This window comes from Heterocephalus glaber, unplaced genomic scaffold, assembly GCF_053883595.1.
Source record: "Heterocephalus glaber isolate CG9 unplaced genomic scaffold, H.glaber_assembly_v1.0 deba00001572, whole genome shotgun sequence".
Lineage (NCBI taxonomy): Eukaryota > Metazoa > Chordata > Mammalia > Rodentia > Bathyergidae > Heterocephalus > Heterocephalus glaber.
The window spans coordinates 18263838-18287280 of record NW_028258357.1 but is presented as its reverse complement, the minus strand read 5'-3'; the positions used below and the strand labels follow the sequence as shown (position 1 = coordinate 18287280).

General features: G+C 40.9%; 1 protein-coding gene across 6 annotated transcripts in view; it reads right to left on the bottom strand.

The window, feature by feature from the left end:
• Positions 1 to 16596, bottom strand: part of Gas2l3 (growth arrest specific 2 like 3) — a 37672-nt gene extending 21076 nt beyond the window's left edge. The window contains exons 1-5 of one of the 6 annotated variants that reach the window (XM_087192671.1): positions 16503 to 16561; positions 15706 to 15914; positions 12150 to 12306; positions 8925 to 8972; positions 5294 to 5462 (exon numbers count right to left, since the gene is read on the bottom strand). In XM_087192671.1, coding sequence (XP_087048797.1) covers positions 5294 to 5462; positions 8925 to 8948 — 193 coding nt within the window. In that variant the 5' untranslated portion in view covers positions 8949 to 8972; positions 12150 to 12306; positions 15706 to 15914; positions 16503 to 16561. Of the gene's footprint in view, positions 1 to 5293; positions 5463 to 8924; positions 8973 to 9286; positions 9528 to 12149; positions 12307 to 15705; positions 15915 to 16502 lie in introns of those variants that run through there. The other 5 variants (XM_004844860.3, XM_021258424.2, XM_021258423.2 and 2 more) reach the window with 5 other exon arrangements.
• Positions 16597 to 23443: the final 6847 nt, after the last annotated feature.

The following is a 23443-nucleotide window of genomic DNA, read 5'->3' as shown; positions in this document are numbered from 1 at the left end:
AAACTAGACAAATATCAGATGAGATTCCAAATATTCCCTCTTTGAAGGCAGTATATTTAAAATGAGTAATATCGAGTTAAGTGAAAGAAAACTAACAGAAAAACATCTGTGAGGTAGAAATGCAGAAAAAAATTCATGTTTGTTTTATTTCATTGAAAAAGAAATAAATTCACTGCATGTTCATACTTTCTCACACACACACACACACAAAAGATTCTTTACAAGAATCTTCTTTATAAGATGGATTTTCAAAGAAAACAGCAAAAACAGCTTAGTGGTGATCAGTAGGAAAATGCAGCTTCTCCAAGATCCAGAATCCAGACACTGGAAAATAACAACTTATGGAAGGAAAAAAGAGAAACAGATTGCCAGGAATCGGGCAGGAATTGACAGAAAAAAAATGAGAAGCTACTAAGAAGCTGGAAAGATGGTGACAACACAGAGAAAAGAAGGAAACAATCTGGACTCTCCTGCTCTTCTGGCTGATGAGAGGGGCACCAGGCTCCCCAGAAGCAAGGCAGTGTCGAGAGCTGGGAGATGCAGGGGAGACTGCAGTGAAGTTCTGCACCAAGGGCTCCTTCTGCACAGCAGGTGGCAGCAGAGCAGTGATTCAAGTACTGTGCCTACTACATCACCAGGGAGAGCTTGCCTTTTCAGGAAGGGCCTGATTATTTAAATCTGGGACTTGGAACAACTGAAAATCAACTTTACTTCAGGGCTCCTAGTGTTACCATCCCACAGTGACTGGGTGAAACAGCTGTGGACAGGATAGATGTAGACCCCTGAGAAACGGAGGGTCAGGGGGAAGGACATGGCCCCACCCCACAGTGAGAAGCCAGCACCTGAGCTGCTCTCAGACACAGCTGAGTCTCAAAGTGCCTGCGGGTGTGAAGGGCTTGGACACTTGCCCTGCTTGCCCACATCCAGTACAGATCTGAGGTCTGCTGCCTTCCCTATCCAGCAGCATGAGCAAGGACACATCTCAGTGTGGACATTCCAACAACCTGGGTAAGCAGAAGGGCCTTAGGGCAGAAGGCTAAGCAGAGAAAATCAGATGTGCTGGACTCCAAAACTGCAGATCCTAGAAGGAAACCACTCATTCAGAAATACAGGAAAAAAATATGTTTTCTCTGTTTTTGGACTCATTTTAGTTTTCTCTTCTTTTTCCTTTAAAATTTTTCTAGTTTTTATTCTCCACATTATTTCTCTTTTCTTTCTTTTCTTTTATCTTATTTTTTCTTGTACTTTTATCTAGTTCTATAAATATCCTTCTACTTCATAATAGGATCATTTGTCTCACTTTTCTCTCCTCCTCCTCATCTCCCATTGTTTATTTTTTCAAGCTTTTCCTTTTGCATTCTCCCATTCCCCAAACCCTATATCTTTAATAATATAACCATTAAGCTTTACTAATCTTAAATAGCTAAATCTATGTTACTAATGATGAATTCTTTCCTATCATTAGTGGAGGTAGTTATCTTATTTTTGACATATACAAATGTTTGCTGTATGTCAATATTTAAGAGTTTATATTATGTAAAGTGGTACATTATCGGTTCTTACAATATATTAATATTCAGTTAGTCTTGGGCAATATTACTGCTGCTGATTTACTTGATAGAAAGTAAGGGTTACATAGCTGTTGGTATTAATATGTTTCCTCTGAATCCCAGTACCAGGTTCTTTGTGACACTGACAATACTGTGGCCTGTTCCCAGAGAACTGGTGCTGGGGCAGCTACACTGCACCCCCTCCCATAACAGAGGTGATCTGATCTTGTGAGGTCAAGGACAATAGTTATTCATGCCCAGTTCATCACTGAAAACATACTAAAGAGATCTCCACATTAGCAGCAAAGTCTGTCCACTGTAAGCGACAACATACACAAGCACAAAAACAAGCAAACGACAATAGAAATACGAGAAAAGAAGACAACAAAGTACTTCCCCAAACTACCAACTACCCAAAAGCTAATGAAAGCAAAAGCCACACACCCAAATTATTTGAAAGGGTAACAGGGGTGCCAGGCATAGTGGCACATGCCTGTAATCCCAGCACTTGGGAGGCTGAGGCAGGAAGACTGCTGAGAGTTTAAGGTCAGCCTGAAGTACATAGCGAGATCCTGTCTCAAAAAAAAAAAGGAACAGAGGAGACTGAAAAACAGATCAATGAGATGTTCAGCAGGCTCACAGAAAATATAACCAATCAGATAATATAAATGAAATAATCAGGGAGCTTACCAAAGATGCTCATAAAAAGTGAGCTGGGCTAAACAAAACAATATAAAATGTGAATGACCAGTTTAGCAAAGAACTAGAGTCTATGAAAATATTCCAAACAGAAATCCATATTAAAAATTGTATATGGGCAATAGAAGCAACCAACGTGAAGACAATATCAGAAACAGAACATAGGGACGTTTTCCAAGACCAATTCTTCAGAGAGACCTTAAAAACAACAACCCAAAAAATGGGTTCACCAGCTGCTAGATGATACAAAGAAGGCCAGGTGAAGATTAAATGGAATAAGTGAAAAATCAGAAGACAGCACAAAGCGCATAAAAAAGCTGTTTATAGAAATAATAAGAAAGTTAAGAAAATTTTCCAAATATTGGAAAGGATTAAGTTTTTAGATAAGTGAGGCATATAGAACCCCAAATAACCATGTTCAAAAGAGACAGTCAAAGTCCCAGAATTCTAACACAGGGACAGAATTTTAATAGTTATTATAGAAAAGCAATAAATCACTTATAAAGGTAAACCCATTAGAAGTACAGGAGACTTAGGTCCAGGGATTTAGCTCAATGGCTCCTCACATGCCTGGCAAATGCAACATCTTGAGTTTAATCCCTGGTACCAAAAAAAAAGAATCACAGCAGACTTCTCAACACAAACCTTAAAGACCAGGAGAGCTTGGAGTGAAGTGTTTCAAGCCCTGAAAGATAACAACTTCCAACCTACACTGATACATCCTGCATAACTTTCTCTCGAAATTGATGGAGAAATAAGGTATTTTCATGACAAAGAGCACCTCAAGATATTCGTGATCACTAAGCCAGCACTCCAAAAATTCTCAAGGAAATCCTGGAAAGACAATGAGGCCAACAATGCCAAAATTTTTCAAAGAATGAATACACCAGGCAGGGCAAGCATTTAAGCAGAAAGGGGAGGGCAGGGCTGGTCAGCAACAGGAAAATAGCACAATGACAGGAATAAGTCAGTACCGCTCAGTAATAACTCACAAGGTGAACGGTTTCAATTCGTCAATCAAAAGACACAGATTGGCAGAATGGATCAAGAAACAAAACCCAACAATGTGGAGTATACAAGAAACACATAATCCAAAAAGAAATACACAGATTAAAAATCAAAATACGGAAAACAATATTCCGTGTAACGGGAACCCAGAAAAAAGAAAAAAGCAGGAGTAGCTATCCTAATTTTAGACAAACTTGATTTTAAACCAAAACTGATCACCAGAGGCAAAGAAGGTCACTACATCTTGGTTAAGGAAACAATTCAACAGGAAGATATAATTATAAACATATATGCATAAAACAAGCACTACTGGACATTAAAAATCAGATAAACACCAACACAATTACAATGGATTCCTCAACACTCCATTGTCACAAATAAATCAACTACACACCAAAAAAAGAATCAACAAAGAAATTATCAGAGTTAAATCAAACCTTCAAACAAATGAGTTTAATAGATATCTACAAAGTGTTTCACCAAACAAGAATATAGCACACATTCTTCTAAGCAGGACATGGGGCTTTCTCCAAAATAGACCACATGCTAGCAAATAAAGCTTAAGTAAATGGAAAAGAATCAAAATTATCTCAGGCATATTATCAGATCATAGTACAATGAAACCAGAAGTAAATGTCAAAAAACCCACAGGAAATATCCAAACACAGAGAAATTAAATAATCAGTGGGTCACAGAAGAAATCAAGGACGAAATTAGTTCCTAGAATCCAACAATGCCAGTATTATATAACGGAATCTATGGGACACAATAAAACCAGTCCTAAGAGGGAATTTTACAGCTGTGAATGCCCACATTGGGAAAACAAAATGAGCCCAAATAAATAACCTAATGATGCACTTCAAGGTCCTAGAAAATAACAGTTCACACCCAAAGCTAGTACAAGGAATGATATTATAGTGCTCGCTTCAGCAGCACATATACAAGGAATGATACTATAAAGATCAAAGCAGAAATCAATAAATTGAGACTAAAAAAAAATACAATGAATCAAAGAGTTGGTTTGTTGAAAGAATAAACAAAATAGAGAAATCCTTAGCCAATCTAACCAAAAAAAGGAAAGACCAAAATCATTGCAATTAGAAATGAAAAAGTGAAATTACAACAGACTTTGCTGAAATCCAGATTATCAATAACTACTTTGAGAACCTATATTCTAATAAAATAGAGAACTCAGAAGAAATGGATAGATTCCTAGGTACATATGAAGTACCAAAGCTAAACCAAGAAGACATAAAAACCCTGAAAAACCCAGTTATCAAGCAATGAGATTGAAGAAGTAATTTTTTAAAAAAGCTACCATCTAAGAAAAGCCCAGGCCCCAGTGGATTTACTTCCAAATTCTATAAGAACTCTGGAGAAAATCTAATGCCAATACTTCTCAAACTCTTTAGTAAAATTGAGAGTACTCCCAAAGTCATTCATGGAAGCTACTATTACCCTGATTCAAAACCAAAAAAGAGTTCTAAAGGCCAATCTCTTTAATGAACACTGATGCAAATGTCCTCAATAAGATATTGGTGGACAGAATGCAACAGCGGGCCAGGGATTTAGCTCAGTGCTTCCACTGCCTGCCTCTCAAGCGCAAGGTCCCGACTTTGATCCCTGGTACAAAAAAACCCCCAAAAAACAGAATGCAACAAATCATCAAAAAGATCACAATTGTGATCAAGTATGATTCATCCCAAGGATGCAAGGATGGTTCAACATATACAAATCAATAAATGGAATATATCACATAAAAAGAATTAAGGACAAAAATCACGTAATCATCTCAACTGGCATAGAAAAAGCATTTGACAAAATTTAACATTCATCTATGATTTTTTAAAAATGACAAAGAGAATCTCTGAATCAGAGATTCTCCCCAACTAGATGGAATGTAAGCACAGTGAGAACAAGGACTTTGAAAGTTTCATTCACTAGAGTGTCCCAGGCGTCTAGAACAATCACTCCTCCGACAAACAGAAAAATCTGTTGCATGAGAGAACACAGTTGGGGTGTCTTGTTAGCCTTACCCAGTAAGCCAGAGAGCCAGATGGACAGATCCTCCTGCATAGGCAGCAGGGTGGCTTCGTGCCTTACAGCTATCCACTCATCATACTGACAAACGTCAGCCAGTCCCGGTCCGTGTCTGGGTATCAGAGGGCTCCGAGGACTTAGCGGTAGATCTTCCCCAAACCATACCTACAGAGAACAGGGATTGACTGAATGAACGCAACCTTTGCTGAAAGTCACTGTAATCCACATCCATGTTTAAATGATGAAGGATAAAACCACACATTCTGTGCCTGTGTATAAAACTGAGACAACTCACAGGAATTACATACGAATCAGAAACAAACTCTTAGTCTAGATACTTGCTGATGTTAATATATGATTCTGATTATTTCCTTGTGTTTGTATAGGAAGATGTCTTTGTTTTCAAGAAATACATACTTGAGGGCCAGGGATTTAGCTCAGTGGCACCACACCTGCCTTGAAAGTGCAAGGTCCTGAGTTCGATCCCCAGTACCACAAAAAAAAAAAAAGGAAATACATACTAAAGTACTCTTAAGTGGTCCGAGCAAACAAATTTCTTTGTACTATACTTAACAACCCCTCTGTAGGTTTGTTTAAAGTGTTTAAAAAAGAGTATAGTGAATCTAGTCCTTTGTTGGCTTTTAAATATAAAATATTCCCTCTTAAAATTTATTATACTTATTGAGGTTCATTTGAGGCAAGTCTTATTATAAAAAATCAAAAACCAAAGCAATACTATTTGTAATCCAGACAAACTTTAAAGGAAAAAAAATAATTACCTGCTTCCAATCTCCTATAAGAAATCAACATGCTTTACAAAAAGAAGTCCCAAAGCCCAAGGAAAAAATGAACAAAAGAATATGCAGGAGTAAGGGAATCTAATAAAAGTACCCAAAGACAAAACGAAACATAAGTTATCTGAGGAACATTATTTCATGAATTATGGGTAGAGACTGGGAAATGAATTCCTAAATATATGAGAATTTTATAAACATACAGAAAACAGATGAAATGTTATTTATTTCCCAGAATTCTCTCAAAATCATTTCAAAGGGAGTACAATAAAGATTTACTAATTCCTCCCTTCAGAAGCATTTCTTACTTCTACATATAATCCTAGAATACACTCAGCACCCAGTATTCACTGAGAAACACTCGTTGAGTAATTGAGGAACAGATATTAGCAAGTGACTCTACCCTCAAAGTCAAGGTGTATCTCACCATCAGTCATACCCTGAAGCCCATCCCATATGTAATTGTCCTTCAATCATTTGCCTGAGCTAGAAACAGGCAAAGCAGGTGCCAAGTGTTTGTCAAGGAAAGATGGGCAGGGCCTGGAGGTTTAGCTCAGTGGTGCCGCCACCTTCCTCGAAAGCACAAGGTCCTGAGTTCGATCCTCAGTACAAAAACAAACAGATGGGCAGGAGTTAGGAGGGTGACTTTGCAAAAGCTGATTGTGGTTCTGGAGAGGCTGACATTAACAGAAGTCATTCTTGCTTTTAGCCACATTAGAGAAGAGAAGGTGTGTTGCATTTTCCTATTATTGGAAGCAGAATAATAACTTTGACTGCCCAATAGTATTTTAATGTTAAAAGTTAGATATTCATAACAGAAACCACATGCATGAAAGTTGTTCTCTTGCAGAAAGTTGCAGAAATTCTTAATCTATGGAGCTTGCTTACATTTAGGTCAAATTGTGTGCCTGTGTACAAGTGAGCCACTTCTCGGAAACAGAGATCAGAGCTTCTGTTGGATTTTCAAAAAGGACTACAAACTAAAAGAGATTATGAACCATTGTTCATTGCCTGTGACTGTTTCTTTATTAATCAGAATGAGGGACATAGAAGAAGAGCATAGAAAATTTTAAGGTATTAAATTTAAAAGAAGTCAATTGACACTGGCTATTCACTGGATGTTTTCTCTCACAAGAATTATAAATAACTGTCTAATATAGTTAGCAGAGAAAGAGGCGAAAATCCTACATGAAGGAGAAAGGCTGCAGCCTCCACGAGACACATCAAGGGGGTACTGTCGGAGAAGAGCTAATAAAGATGGCTTTGTAGAATCTAGACAGAGAAGATTTCATGGAACTTCAAGACGAAAGTATGAAAAAAAAATCAAGTTAAGAGAACATGAAGGGCCCTTAGCACAGAAACTCGAAAAACACGGCTAATATGCAATATGGCAATGGCAAAAGTACTCTACAGGGAATCAAGCAAATAACTGATACGAAACTAATGAATTTCTGAGGCTGGAGTAAAGACAGAATAGATAGAAAAACTCACATCAAAATGCTTTTGAGTGAAAGGAACTCTGAACATACGAAAGTGGATGTAAGACTCAAAGAGGGGGAACAAGACCTTCAGGAAACTGTCAGGATGCTGGGGTCTCAGAAGGACTGTGTTCATAGAGCAGACGGGTAAGTGGCACAGCACAGGAAGCTGTATGAGGAGGGTCGCACCCAGAGGTTTGTTTGTCTCACTAAGAGGCTGGGTCTCACTAAGGCTGGCACTGAACTCACTACCTAGCCCAGGCTGGCCTCGAAATCGCAGTGATCCTCCTGCCTCAGCCACCCAAGTGCTAGAATCACAGGCGTGCAACACCACTCCTGGCACAGAGTTATTCTCAACCGCTTCATAAATAAATTCTCTTCTCTGGGCCTTCATCTATTGTTATCTTTCTTAATTAAAAAAAAGAGAAAGAAAGAAAGAGACAGAGAAAGAAAAAGAGAAAGGAAAAAAGAGAAAAGAACAGACTTTCATGATCAGCACAGGTCCAGATTCACAAAGGGATAGTTCTGGTGCACTGTGAGTACCGCCCAAGTTCCGGGATGCCTTCTAGGGAATGAACATGCCAGTAGGAATGTTCTCTCTGCACATGTCATCTCACAGAAGGGCGACCACGGCCACCCTAGAGGCGACGAAGCAGGGACTCAAAGAAGTAAAATAACTTGCCAGGATCTCAAAGCGGCAGAACTGAAATCTTACTCTAAAGTTCTTTCAAATGCATTTTATTTTCAGCTGCTTACATCTTTCTAGGCACAGATATTTAATGTGACTTTTACCTTTAAAATCTAATCATGTTCTGTTTATATCAAAAGAAAGAAAAAAAAAGGGGAATTTGAGAATAATATAGCAAGCACCAACTCTGGAATCACTCAGTATAATATTATTCTGGTCTTTCTCATTCCCTCAGCTGGCCTCCCCCACCGTAAAATAAAAACCTCCCTCTTTTAAATTTCTAATTTGAATTCACAGAGCACATGTACAATTATTTACAACAAAAAAAGTACATTTATTTTCACTGAACTCTCTTTTAATTGCAAATACACATTCAATAGTAATGAGAGGAAAACTACAAAATATTTCAATACTTTTCAAGGTGGTATAAATAAGATGCACCCACAAACTCTAAGATATTTCTGATTCTTTCAAACATTAAACACAAATACAAGCCTAGAAATAAAATCTTTTCAGAACTATAAAGCCAAATTATAGCACCCCTGTTATTAAAATGTGATACTTAAAAAAACTAAAGCAATAAAAACATTTGGTGATAATTATGATACTTTACTAATTATAGTCATTCATAATGTAAATACATACTTTTTCTAAGTAAAATACTTACTTGAATTGCAGGCTGCATGGTCATCTATATAAAGACAAAACTGCTATTCTGAAAAAGAAATACAATATTAACAAGCAGACAATGAAGCTTTCCTACTCCCCAGTGCCCCCAAATTACAAGATTTAGGAATGTGCTTTTGCTCTTCTATTTGAGAGAAGCTAAAACATTCTCTTCAAGCTGGGATAGTTTGATTATAAAAGAACTTCATAATGACTCCTTACTTCTTACTTCCTAGAAGTACTTCTCATTTGAAACAGGAAAACCTTAAACACACTTTAATATACTGTTTCTGTCACTGGTATCAAAGTAATTCTTGAAATGTCTGACCAGTAAGATAAAATTAACAATGAAGCTTAGCTCACCTGATAGTCTCCCAGAATTCCATTTTCCTCTATAAACATTATATAAATATTATGTGGCTATAAATATCACAAAACTGATACTGAAATTCAAGCATCTTTCATTTGATCTTCACAGAGATTATGTAAGCTCATGTGGACTTTGTATAAATTCACAAGCTTAACCTTAAGCTTTTCATATTAGATAATAAGGTAATAAACTATCAACTTTAACTGTAAAACAAAAATATTCAATGCCTTCCTATAATAATTTTAAAAGACAAAAAATCTCAATGTTAGTTCCAAAATACTTCTATTAAATCCATAAGGAAAGAAAAACTTCAATTAAATGAGTTAATACAATTCTTTAATGTATTTGTGAAAAGTTTAAAAATACTCAGAATAATGTAGACTATACAAAACATAGGGTTACTGATTGCTTATAGCAATGTAATAAATTATTCTAACTTTTATTGTAAACCACCATTAAAACATGCTAAGAAGAAATATAAAGCCACTTATAAGGCTAAAATGCTACCCATTTCCAAGGAAAAGTTCTGCTCTCCTCCGAATTCTATCAGACACACCCCACACACAGCGCTGGCTATGCAAAGCTTTCTTCTTTCAGGAACATTTCTCCTGCTGCCACAGTTGAACCTGAGCTGAACCTAACTGAAAAGCCTAATATTATGTCATATCTTCTTTCAGTGAAGCAAAGGACAACAGAATGTCCTTTTTGATGTCATTTTTACTTCTCTCTACCACAGCGAAAGGCCAAAGTACAAGTGAGCATTGCTAACAAGCTTGTTATGCTTCCCACGGGCCAATTCAGTGGAGAACACATTTTCCTTTAGCATAAATAATCCTTTGTCCCCAACAAAGATCCACAGTAAGAAGCTTCCGAGTCCATTTTTTAAAAATGCAGCAAGAAGCTGCCCCTATGAAAATGGAGTTCCTCATAATCAGACAAGAGCTTTAACAGTTGGAACTGCCAGCCCAAAACAAAAGAGAGCCCAAATTATAAGGCATGTGCAAACCCAGAACAGTGACACATTCACAAAGGCGCTATCGCAAGAATGTTCAGTAGTTGCACTTCTTACAGAAAATTCAACAAAATTAGTTTTATGAAATAAATGAAGAATTTGTGAACAACACTCAGTTACTTGAACTTTAGCAAAGTCTTATGTATATTTTTCAAATCAATCTTGTGTAATAGAATGTACTACTTTTAAAATGACAAGCACATAGCCATCCAGATTATCTTTAAAAAGGATTCTTTAACGAATACTCAGATAAATTATAATGTATCCACATATATTAGGTACACTGATATATGTTTTTATTGGAAAACATATAAACAGTCAAGGTACTAGTTAATCATCAATTACTCAGTGAAAATCCCCTATGTTCATATATTAAGGATTAGTTTGTTTTTTATATTTTCTAGTCATTCACTATTCTCTTTTTTTTTTTTTGGTACCGAGGATCGAACTCGGGACCTTGCGCTTGAGAGGCAGGCTCCTGAACCACTGAGCTAAATCCCCAGCCCATTCACTATTCTCTTTCCAAAGCATTTTCTAACTCAGGTATTTAATCACGAGAGTAACTTCCTGGTTATCCCAAGCCCCTGCTCTGCATCACGACCACAATTCTTGCTTTTCACTCATTTCATTACTATTTTCATCACTTCTGTCTTCCCTAATAGTCTCAGCCTTAATTTTTTTCATATAAACCAATTATACTGAATCATTAACACTTCATTTTTGGAGCTGCATCTTAATCATTTGCTTTTGCTTTTGTCTTTCTCCCTCTTCGGGAAAGTCTACTTCGATTCTGTGCCAAACAAAGGAGGGGTCGGGGGAAGAACTCTGAATCAAGCCACTCTCTACCCCTGCCGACATCTCTCCCCAGTCGAGACCTGCACGGGTCGTAAGAGCGCTACACCCATCTGGGCAAAGGTCAGAACGTGCTCAGCCTCCTGAAACTTCACCGGGATTCGGCCTAGTGTCGGTCGGTGTCGCTGTAGTGATGAGTTACACTGAGGCTCTTCTTTAACATTTGACTTAGACGCTGGGAGAAGAAGCCACCTGTGGCACTGGGCCGTGGTCTCTCCGCTGTAGGCTCCGAAGCTGAGTGTGACAGAAAGAACGACTCCATTTTCACTCCTTTTCCACATCATCAAATGTGATGGAGAGAATCCAGGGTACCGTGGCTCATTCCTGATACAAACCCGAGTTCGATCAGGGAGCGTGGCAGAAGGCACCAAAGCTAGTGGTCCCTGACTGACACATCTGTTCACCACTCAGCCCCCACGACTGGCAAGATACGGAAGGGGTGAGGATGTGGCCAAGACGGAGGTTGGGACAGTGGGGACTGCCAAGGAGCGGGGAAGATGAGACTTGGGAGAAGGTAGAAAGGCTCCTTCAATGGAAGCAGAAATATCTTACGTCATGGTAAGTGGTGAGAACACACGTAGTTTTACACCAGGCTCTGCTGGAACAAGTGCCCAAAAAAATATTTATAATGTTTCACTTAGAAAAACACTTGAAAAAAAAAAAACAACAAAACCTTCTGATTTATTCAGAAAAGTTTTTAAAACTCTCAGCTTTAAAATTTTCAGTTAAACTGGGCATGGTGACGCACACCTGTAATCCCAGCACCCAGGAAGCTGAGGCAGGAGGATCCCCAGGAGTTTGAGGACAGCTTGGGCTACAGAGTGAGAGTCCAAGGCCAACCTGAATTACAGAAGGAGGACCCTGTCCCCAAAAAACAAACAAAAAAAGTGATGACTTAAATATTTTCCATTTGCCTAACAGAGGAAATAGAAATGCTATATCCATACCAAACATGTTTCATTTATTTTTAAATGTAAACTAACATAACTTACCATAAACACAGCACTGAGGTGGTAGAAGGCATCAGACACATCTGGTGTGAGTTGCAGCCCCAGCATATACTAGTTAGTGACTTTGAGGGAGTGGAGGTCTCAGAGCCTCGGAGTTCTCATCTGAAGAAGGGATATTAGCGCCTCTCTCGTATGGCTGCTGTAAAAATTAAGAGATGATACAGATAAAGTACCTGACATATAACTAGCACTTAGTAAATGAATTATTATAATTCTATGACAAGCCATAATTATCGTTCATTTATCAAATTAAAAATACTCAGACATCATTAAATATAATTTACCGAGCTTCTTTTATGAACACAAAAATAAATACAGCTATAAGTGAAGGTAAAGGTTTTTCAATACCCACATCAGAATCAGAACTCAGAACTTGTACTTAAGATTCTCTTTGCTAAAGTGAGTCTTAAGGACTTTATTTCTAACACAGGCCCTGGGTTCCATTCAGCCCTATTTCAGGCTCTGCCTGTTTTCAGGTGGCAAACACTCATTCAGCAGCATTTATCTGCGCCCTCTCCTGAACCTGGCACCAGGGGAGAGACAGCATCCAACAGAACAGCCATGCCATTGCCCTTGTGGAACTAACACACCGACTGGGATGGCTGAAAACAGCAGACACAAATGAATGCCTAAGGGTAACACTGCAGCTGCTTTAAGGGAAAGAACAGAGTCTCAAAGAGAGAAAAATAGCAGGTGCCTACTTCAGACTTAAATTGAAGGAAATTATTTGCTGGAGGAAAAGCATGAATTGGAAGAATGGTTGGAATGAACCATGGAAAGAAGAGTTCTGTGCCTTTTTGCAAAGGTTCTGGACAGAGAAAGCAACGGAAGCAGTCGCTAATAGGCCAGTATCAGATGGAAGACATTTGGATATCACCATTTATTATTAATACATCATCATCATTATTTACATGCACGGATACATGATTTGCCTCTTCCTCAAAATGTCCAAAGTAAAATATGTACAATGATCACTGGTCAAGGTACCAGCAAGTCAAATGTGCAGCCTCGTACACCACAGGGCTCGTTAAGAAAAGGTGGATACACTTCTACCTGGTGTAAAGGTGGAAATTCCAAGAGAACAGCTCCACCAAAGGGCAAGGCTGATGGCCACTTGCAATATCCGGCAGTGATTCAGTCCGAATAACTTAACTCTATATTAGATAGAATTTTTAATTTGTCATAAAATTTTGTGGGACACAAATTTGAAAATAAATTTAAAATCAGTTTGCATATATACATATATATGATAAACTAAAAAATACAAATATAGAAAACATACAGTATGCTAACAAAAGACCAGCGAGAACAACATTTAACATTCATGAAGAGAAAGCTGCTCAGAGGCCGCACTGGATGCTCATGCACTGGACTCAGCCATTTGAAAGAGTAAGACAGAGCCACGCCCCCACAGGAAAAGACGGCTGTTAGGTTATGTGGACCGAAGCAGCCTATAGAACAGTGGATGTAATGTTACTGAGATCACAGTGTTTCTCTAAATTATGTGTTTGGATAAAAAAGAAAATTGTTTTGAACATAGTTAAATATTTTTGAAGACTATTTTATTTTTAGAATCAAAATTACAAACAAGTCAGGGGGTAAGGGTGTAGTTCCAGATAAGGGCCTCTCTAGCATGTGCGAAGTCTTAGATTCAATCCCAGCACTGCAAAAAATAGACGTGTGTATGTGTTCACACGTGTGTGTGTGCACATATGCGTATAAACAAGTCGCATGTCAAAGGGGAATAAAGGACATTATGTTTAACACTTCATATAAAGTAAGCCCCTCCCCATAGGTAGTATTATGCTGTCTAATGCTCTGTGATAGTAGTTAGAGAATCACTATCAGTCAGCACATCAGCAAGACCCAGCAGATGACTAATGCTTCATACCACAGATTCCTGTCAGCAGCAAAGCACACTCCAGTACTTTGGAAATTTATTATTCATTTATGAAATATATAATAACTTCCTATTAAGCAATATACTCTATTCTGCAACAATGTAATAAATTGAGAAAACATTTTGAGATTTTAGGAGAAACACTAAGGAAATACATTTATAATCACTGTCTATGTATTCTAATCACTACTTCTAAGTCACTTCTCCATAACAATTAAGTCCTAATTAAACATAAAGAAACTAAATATGAGATAAACTAGCTCAAAAACTCAACCTTCCTAATCTCTCCAACCAATGTACATCACACTTCTTAGGTGTGTAAAGGCATATTTAATCAAAGCATGGAAGCAATAAATAATAAGTAAAATACATGTATACATTACTGTAAGGAAAATAGATTGCATATATTAACTTTATTCTTCATCAATAGTCAGCTTGAAAAAAGTTACTGAAAGTTTCCCCTTATCTTCTAACATATTGAGATATTTAAAAAGTAGCTTTTTAGGAAAAACAGTGAATTAAAAAACACTAAGTGGGAAACTTTAAATTAGGGAATATTACTTTTGAACTGATTTCCAAATATCATTGAACTCATTTAGTTTTTTACTAACAGCATGCATGTTGTTGACATTAATCTCTTACCACAAGTTATGTCTCACTATTTTTTGTCACTAAAGTATCTATAATAAACCCTATCCCTTAGCAGAAGTGAATGGGATCATACCAACAATCTAGACCAGGGAAGCTGTCTAATGTTAGAAATATAAAGCAAGAGTAGTGATACACAAAAGAGCCTGAATGCTGCTTGGAGTGAGGTAATCGGCCTGGATTTTGAGTGGACCTTAGGAAGTTGTTTCCCTTCTCAGAGTTTTAGTCTATACATCTGTAAAATAGAGATAAGGCCAAGTAGAGTGCAGGAGTGCTAAGCAATAATACAAGTAAAGCGCCTAGAACACCATGCTTGGTACATTCTAGGTACTAATGCTTGATAGATAGCAACATGAATCCTTATTATGTTCCATATATGATTGTGGTTTTTTTCTTTTTGGTGCCGGGAATCAAACTCAGGATCTCGCGCTTGAGAGGCAGACGCGGTGCCACTGAGCTAAATCCCTGGCCCTTCCGTATATGATTTTAAGTGCTTTACACGAAGTAATCAGTGAATGATAACCATAGCTACCTCCACAGCCTTCACCTTCTGCTTCTCCCCATTTTTGTGGACAGCTTTGAATCCAAGTTAAACAGCACACAAATAGTTACAGCTATGTGTCAGGTGCCGTGCTAAACTAGTTATATGGATTATTTCCTTTAATCCTCACAACAACCGTCACATCAATAGAGTAGGAACTATTATTAACCTCCTTTTACAGATTAGGAAATTTAGGCTGGGAAAGATTAAATCATTTGCTTAAGGTCAAACACCTGGTATAAAATCTGATGTCAGATTCTACGTGCTTAGCAACTCTTTTCGTATTTCTCAAAAGAAATGCTACTCTTAATTCAATAATTTCAAAGTAGCAGACGCCTATTTTCCACTGTCAGTCGGTTTTAATGAGTTTTGGAAACCGATCTGCACTACACGCGCACCACAGTTGCCCCCACAGCGAATCGCAGGTGCGGAAGATCCCAGTCCCTCACCTGCGTGTCGGGAACGTAATCGGCCGCGGACAGACCTGCTTAGCCGTGAAGAGAGGAGCTATTAGCGCTCTGTGCTGCTGCAGAGCAACGCCCAGGCCCCGGGCTCGCAGGAGAGGCAGCTCGTCGCTCCCCGAGGCCCGGCTCAATCGCCCCGCCGGCCTCGCCGGGCGCGCGCCGCTCCGAGGACCCGCTCTCCGCGCGCAGGGAGCCTAGGAAGGGACAGGAAGCTGCGACCCAGCATCTTCCTCGCACTCCCAGGCCAGTCTCGGGCCTCCCCCAGGGCCGTGGCTCAGCTGCGGGCGTGGGCTGGAAGGGACCGCGCAAGGCCTCCAGAGAAGTCCCCAGTGCGGTCTGGTGGGAGATCTGAGTCCGGGAGGGACCAGGACGGGGCAAACGGGGAAGAGACTGCCCCTAACACGACTGTGTCAACCCTTCTTCCAGGGCGATCCTGGGGATCCGTGACCCCTGTGCTAGACGCCGGGGTCAGGCTCGGTCCCCCTCGGACTTACAGCGCGGCGGGCGGCGGCTCCACACCCGCGCTGCCCCGCACACCTGTCGCCCGCTCACCGCACCCGCGTGGGCAGGAGGCGGGCACCGCTTCACCGTGACAGCGCCTGCAGCCAATCAGAGCACGCGGCTCCCGCAGCCAGCCAGTCGCAAAGCCCCTCTGATCCCGACCCCCACTTGGGCTCCGCAGACACCAAGGGGTTTCTGAGGCCTCAGTCTGAGTCGCCGGAGACCCGAAGAGGCGAGGGGAAGTTGGCGAGGCAAAGAGAGGCCATCAGGGAAGTACTCACCAGCCCCGGCACGGGAAGGCCGCTTCTCCCTCAGTCTGCGCCGGCCGACACGCCCCCACCAACCGCCGCCGCCGCCGCCGCCTGGGTCTCGGGGTTCGCCGCGGAGCGCCGCCGCCTCTTTCGAAGGGACCAATCAGCACGCGGGGGCGTGACCTCGGGCCCCGCCTCCGGGTCCCCAAGAGCACGGGACCCGCGCTCGCAACTGAGTCAGCGGGGCGTCTGGCCACCAGGGTGGCCTCCTCGTTCCCTTTTTTTTTTTTTTTTTTGATACTGGGGATCGAACTCGGGACCTTGTGCCTGCGAGGCAGACGACAGAACCACTGAGCTAAATCCCGGGCCAGAGCCCTCCTTTTCTTTCCTTTTTTTTCCTTTTCCGTTTTCAGTACTGAGGACTGAACCCAGGGCCTTCGCACTGAGCTACATCCCCACCCCATTTTTTGAGACAGGGTCTCTCTAAATTGCCCAGGCTGGGCGCGTACTTTCGATCCTCCTGCCTCAGCCTCGGGAGTGCCGGGATTACAGGCGTGCACCATCACGCCCTGCTCCAGTCGCTCTTTTCGCAGAAAGACAAAGTGGCTTAGTAACCCTACCTGATCCTTAGGCCACAGCGACCACCCCTCCTATTTGTCCTGCTGGGCAGGAAAAGCTAAATGAACCCGGGCTCTGGGCGTTGCTTCCTCCTGCCCTGTAAGGTGGCTGAAGGGGGTTGAAGGGACTTTCTCGGGTTTTATTTCCATCCGTTAGTGCCGCTCCCCACCCTAAAGCCACTCAAGGCCTCATGGCCTCAGGGTTCCCAGAGAGAGGAACTAACTCTGCAGGGCGGGCGTCCTAAGCAGAAATCTAGGAGAGGCTCTTCTTGGAACCTGAAGCTCCGTCACCCTGGAAGCCGAAGCTCCATCACCCTGGAAGCCGACAGAGGATGCTGGCTCTTCCCTCGGAAACCCCAGAGGGGAGGGAGGAAAAGTTAATGGACCTCAACTAAGCCCTGTTCACTGAGCGCTGAAAACAAACAAAAGCAGTGACTCTCAGTGCAACAATTTAACAATGTCGTCGTTACAGTGTAGCGCTAGATCTGCGCAGGTCTGCAGCTTGGCTTGTCCCGGGAAAAAGGGGGCTGCCTAAAAGCCGGAAGCTGTGCTCTGCTCCAGGCGCCCACCCTCCTGAAGGTTCTGTTACTTTGGTTAAATCATGTCACTTCTCCAAACCATGGTCTCCTTCTTAGCATTTATTGTTTTCTTCCCTCAACAAAAACGGAGAGCCACGATGTTGCTCGCTGAAGAAAGTAAAATGAAGAAAACCGGCTCAGCTTCGCAAGGCTCAGCCGCATGGTGACGCTAAACGGAGGTCTGTGGAAGACGGAGCGCAACGGCCTTGGGGGCGATGGTCAGAGGTTTGAACAAGCTGAATTTTGAAGGATGAGTAAGAATCTGCTAGAAGGGAGGGATAATTGCGAGCGAAGGGTGCTTTCCAGGCAGTGGGACCCCAGCAAACGCCAGGTTCTGGAGATGCGGGGCCCGGGAAACGTTGGAGAATAGTTTTGAATAAGCAAACTTTGAGGATAGGGAGACAGATCCGTCTAGAGGTGTGGTCCTGAATGATAGGCCTGGCAGGTGCTGAGGAACGTAGATTCTCTCCAGCAGACAAGTACGATGATTATAAGGTGGAAATGGTATGAATGCGTTTGTGTTGGGGGGAGGGATCGTTTTTAAATTTTTTTGAAGAAGGGAATAAATAAGACAGGTAGCAGTTTCTAGAGTTTAAAGATGACAATTACCTAAAGATACTCAGAAGAGTAGTAAGGAAGAGGTACCTACAGATATCTAAGAGGCTGGCTTATCTGGCCTGGGTTCTAAGGAATTCAGGGGAAATAAACTGGGAGGGGGAACAAGCACTTTGATTTAAGGCGTACTTACTTTGAAGACTGAAAGAAACATGTACGTAGAGATGTTCAGAAGAGAGTTGGAAAGGCAGGTCTAAAACTGTTTAAATTGGTCTAGGCAGTAGGTAGGGGTTTGAGAAATCAGTTCAACAAATTTTGTTGAGACTTCTGCATCAGGCTCTGTCCTGTGTACCAGGGACTCCCTGAGAAGACGGACAGAAGACGTCTCTAGGAGTTGAAGTACAAGAGGTGACTGAACCAGAAGCCAGACAGTAATTGCTCATTTTGGTTTTTCCTGAAGCCTCGGGTCTCTTTATGACCTATGGCCAGGACCTGTTCATATCAAACTATTTCTACTATGCCACCTCATAAAGGCAAGTTTTGAATTGAGTTGAGACTTGAACTTGGATTTGTGGAACCCTAACATAAAAGTATATACCATGCTCTCTAGAACCCCCAAGAACAATCAAATTGTGTTACACAGATCTTGTTTGATGAGGCATTGGTTGTACGTGGGTTTAAAAATTTTTTTTCATGTATACTTATGCCTACATACTTAAATAACATTTTAAAAATTGAACCCATGCTATATGAAGGATATATACAAACACATACCCCTACACACACACACACACACAAACACACACACACCACTTAATATTTTAAACCATTTACTGAAACCTTGCCACGAGGGTGTCTTTGTGGTCATTTTCTTTTTACTCTCATTGTCTATTTCATCCTTTGTAGGCCACACCAAGCATGGTGGTGCATGTCTGTAATCCCAGCTTTCTGGGAGGCTTATGCAGAAGGGTCTTAAGTTCGAGCCCAACCTGGGCAACTTAGCAAGAAGACCCTATCTCAGAATTTAAATAAATAAGTAAATAAGTAAATTTAAGGGGTTGAGGATGTAGCTCAGGTCCTGATTTCAATTCCCAGGACCACAGAAAGAAAGAAATATTCAAACAAACAAATGTCCAGGACAGGATGGTGTAGAATCAGGAAATCTGGCAAATAGCTCCTTTCAGCCCATTTTCTCCACTGGTTGAATGTGTTTTTGTTGTTTGTTTTTTGTTTGTTTGGTTGGTTTATTTTGTTTTTTCTGGTATGGGGGATTGTACTCAGGACCTTGCACTTGCGAGACAGTGTGGCACCACTGAGCTAAATGCCTGACTCCACTGGTTAAATGAATGATTGAGTTGCCTGCTAGATTCTTTGAGTCTTGTTGATATCTATTTTATTCTACATTTGCATAAAGCTCCCCTTGTGTGTTCTCAACCTTACTTTTACATAACTTCGCCATCTGCCTTTCCCTAAGCACTATGACTGTCTCACTCACCTTGATTTTAACACTGCAATTACTAATTGAGCGTTGCCTCTAATAGCTGCAATCTGCTTTCATGTGTATACTTTCTAATTGGTGGTTGGGTTAATAGCCATGTTGTAGAGTCTCTCTTTTTTTGAAATTGGCATTGCTGTAACATGCGAAGCAAGACTCACCAGTTTGCAAAATCTCTTAATTCTGACTTCCCACTTGTGAAGCTTTGCCCTGCTTTTAGAAAGCACCAAGTTTGGAGGTCTAAATTTTAAAAGTTCATATTAGGAATAATCATCCACCTAATTAAAAAGCTCTCTAGAATAGTGAAGGGTCTCTGAAAATCATCTAGGCTTTGGATATTGAAATACGATTTGGCCATTCCACAGTGCTGCAGGAACACTTCTGTTGCTTAAAACACACTGTAGTTATTTGTTGATTTTTCGTTTTGCTTTCGATTGCTTTCTTAGGTCTTTTGCTCTACATTTTGTTGTTGCTGTTCTTCTGGTTTTATAAATATTTCTAATGCTTTGACATTATTGACTGTCAGGCTATGGATTGTGGCCTTTGTGAAAGTACTGGGTGAAATCTCTGGATAACAGAGAACTTAGCTCATTCACAGTTAAACTAATCTATTGAAAACCAGTCACACTAAAAACTATTGGGGACCCCGTGATGGCCTCTGATCTCCTGCTCGCTGCTGCAGTGCAAGGTGGGAAGAAAAAGTCAAAGGAAAAATTAGAGAAATGGGGATCTAGGATGGCCAATGCTGAGCAAGCTGCAAAAGACCCTGGCCAGCCAAACTCGCTGATGTTTATTGGTGACATCATAGTTTGGTCAGGGTGAGAGGGCTGCCTGTGGTCTCTGGGGCTATGTTGCTGATGCAGGCAAGGCTTGTAAGAGAAGAGACAAAGCATTCTTAACTGTGGGAACAGAACTTTCGTGCAAGTCACTCTGACCTCAGCTTCCATGTTCTCTAGTCACAGTCACGTGGGCTTTGGGCAGACTCACTTCTCAAAACAAGCCAGCTGTGGGCTTAACTCTTCACAGCCTGCACTGCTTACAGCCTGCTGTGGCCATAGTCAGTCGGCCGGTCCACCACAAAAAAATGATACTACACTGTCTCAAAGGACCGCTGCTGATTTGTATGAACCAGTAGTATAAGTAATTCAACAATGCGAAATAACAGTGGTTGGGGTTAATACTAAAATGCGTTACACCTGTGTAATGAGTTAAATAGTGTCCTCCCAAAATCCATGTCCATCTGGGATCTCTCAGTGTATGATCTTATTTGGAAATAGGTTTTTGCAGGTATAACTAAGTTAAGGATAGAGTGGAGACTGTATTGGATTAGAGGGGTTCCAAATCCAATGAAAGTTCCTTATAAGAAACAAAAGGCTGGGCATAGTGGCCCACACCTATAATCCTAGCACTTTGGGAGGCTGAGGCAGGAGGATCACAAGTTTTAGCCCAGTTTGGGCAGTTTAGTGGTTTAGGGAAACCCTGTGTCAAAACTTATAAATAAATGAATAAATAAGTTAGTAAACAAATAGGGATGTAGCTCAGTGTGAAGGCCCTGGGTTCAATCCTCTGTATCACAAAAAGACACAAAAGGATATGTGTACACACACACAGAGAGAGAGAGAGAGAGAGAGAGAGAGAGAGAGAGAGAGAGAGGAGAGAGGAGAGGGGAGGGGATGGAATGTATTGGCTCTAACCTCAGGCAAAATGTGACCCAAGGTTTCAAATAACATCACCAGAACCCAGCCTCAGTGGACTTATATTTTTATGTTGGTTTTCTTCTCAGATTCCTCTGGCTCCAAGAAGTTCTGGCTCTACATTCTCTATGTTCAAGTCTAACCCAAAAAGTGAGTAACTCTATATGATTTGGCTCAGGTTAGAAAACACAAAGCATCCCAGGTGCTTCAAAAAGAAAAAATTAAACATGAACTTGTTTGTAAAGGAAATGGAAGAGCTGAGATGATAAAGGAGAGCAGATGAGACAGCCCAGAAATGAGCAACAGGAGGAAATCACTGCAATGGCAGAGCGTGAAAGTTCAAAGGAGCCCAGAAGCCCGGGGCCATCTGCGCTAAGATAGGGCTAGGAGCCAGGCAGGCCATGCGATCTTCACCAGAGCTACAGCATGAAGCAGAGGGAGAGGGACGCATACCTGGCAATTTCCTCTCTTCCATTCTCCAATCTTCCACCGGTGCCTTCCATTGAATAATGCTGGCCAGGGCCAGCTAGCAGGGCAGCCTGTAATATTCAGCCTGTGGGAGGCAGGAAGCAGAGATGGGAAGGGGCTCTGAACACAAATAGCACTGTTAGTTAGGTTTTCGCCATGAGCTCCAGGCTTTTGACAGCTTAGAGAATAAACATTGCTTTACCTCTCTTGGGAATCTGCAGGCTAACTCATGGAGGGCGAAGCCTCAAGGGCTTGCTGCTTTGAGCTATGGGTTGCATATACCTGTCCACCTCTGTCCCTCATCCTCAGACTCCAGGGCACGTCTTCTCCTGCAGATGGCAGAAGTGCAAAGCAGGAAGCAGAAATGTGATACTGCCCCAGGCCTCCGATCTGAATGGCAGGAGTCACCTTCAACCCACTTTACATTGCCCAAGGCAAGCCACACAGACTTGCTTATTCTTGGTATTTCTATTACAAGGAGAGGGTGAAGAATTTGGAAGAGTACTGTGATACACACACACACACACTGCTTATCTCCTAAAAATATTCTAAGGGAAATATCTTATTTTCTTTAAATGGGTCACATGCCCAATCCTAAACCAATTACCTGACTACTGGACTAGCTATCTCTGACTCATATGTCCAGCTCTGCAGCCGGAAGTCATGTCAATTCTATCCAAAATACAAGTGAGAAGCCAGGGGCCAGCCCTCTAGGGACATTTGAGTATTCTTACCAAAAATAAAGGCAATGGATTCTAAAAAATAACAGATACTCACTACAGTCATCTAGCACCCAAATGTATATGTGAGAATTTACTATATTATTTTCACGATGAGGGAAAAAATTCCTTATAATTTTGTAAAAATCAGGGGAAAAGCAAAATTCTGCTGTAGAATCAAAGAACAAAATTGGTTTCAAATTTCCAACAACAAAGGAAAAAGACAAAACTCCAAAACCAGTTACTCATATCTAGTATTTGGATTCATTAATAAAAGCGATGGTCCACAGTGTTTGTATGAAGCAAAACACCACCACCATGAGAGAGAGAATGGTACTGAAGCTAGATGATGTCAGGAGAAAGAACAATGTAGGAGCCACACCTTTTTTTTTTTTTTTGCTTAACTTCTTTTATTGGTAAATTTTAGGTATATATTCACATTTATCATTGGGTGCTTGTACCTAAACATGATGTATCTTGGTTCTTATTTTTTTCCCCATTACCTGTGCACCCTTCATCCCCTCCACCCTTCCCTATTTACATAGATTTTGTTTCCATTTTTTTCTTTTCTCATAATTTTTCCTTTCCCTTCTTTCCTTTCCCCTTCCCCTCCCACTTCCCCTACTGCTTTGGACCTTTTCCTATTTCAAATTATCAATTATTCATTTTAATCATTTTCATCCTTATTTACACTTTCAGTTTCTCACACTAGAGAAACTATTTGGTATTTACACGTGTGTGCTATTTATTTCACTTAAGAGGATGGCCTCAATATGCATCCATTTAGCTATAAATGTCTCTAGTTTGTTGTTCTTTATGGCTGAGTAGTACTCCATTTTATTAAA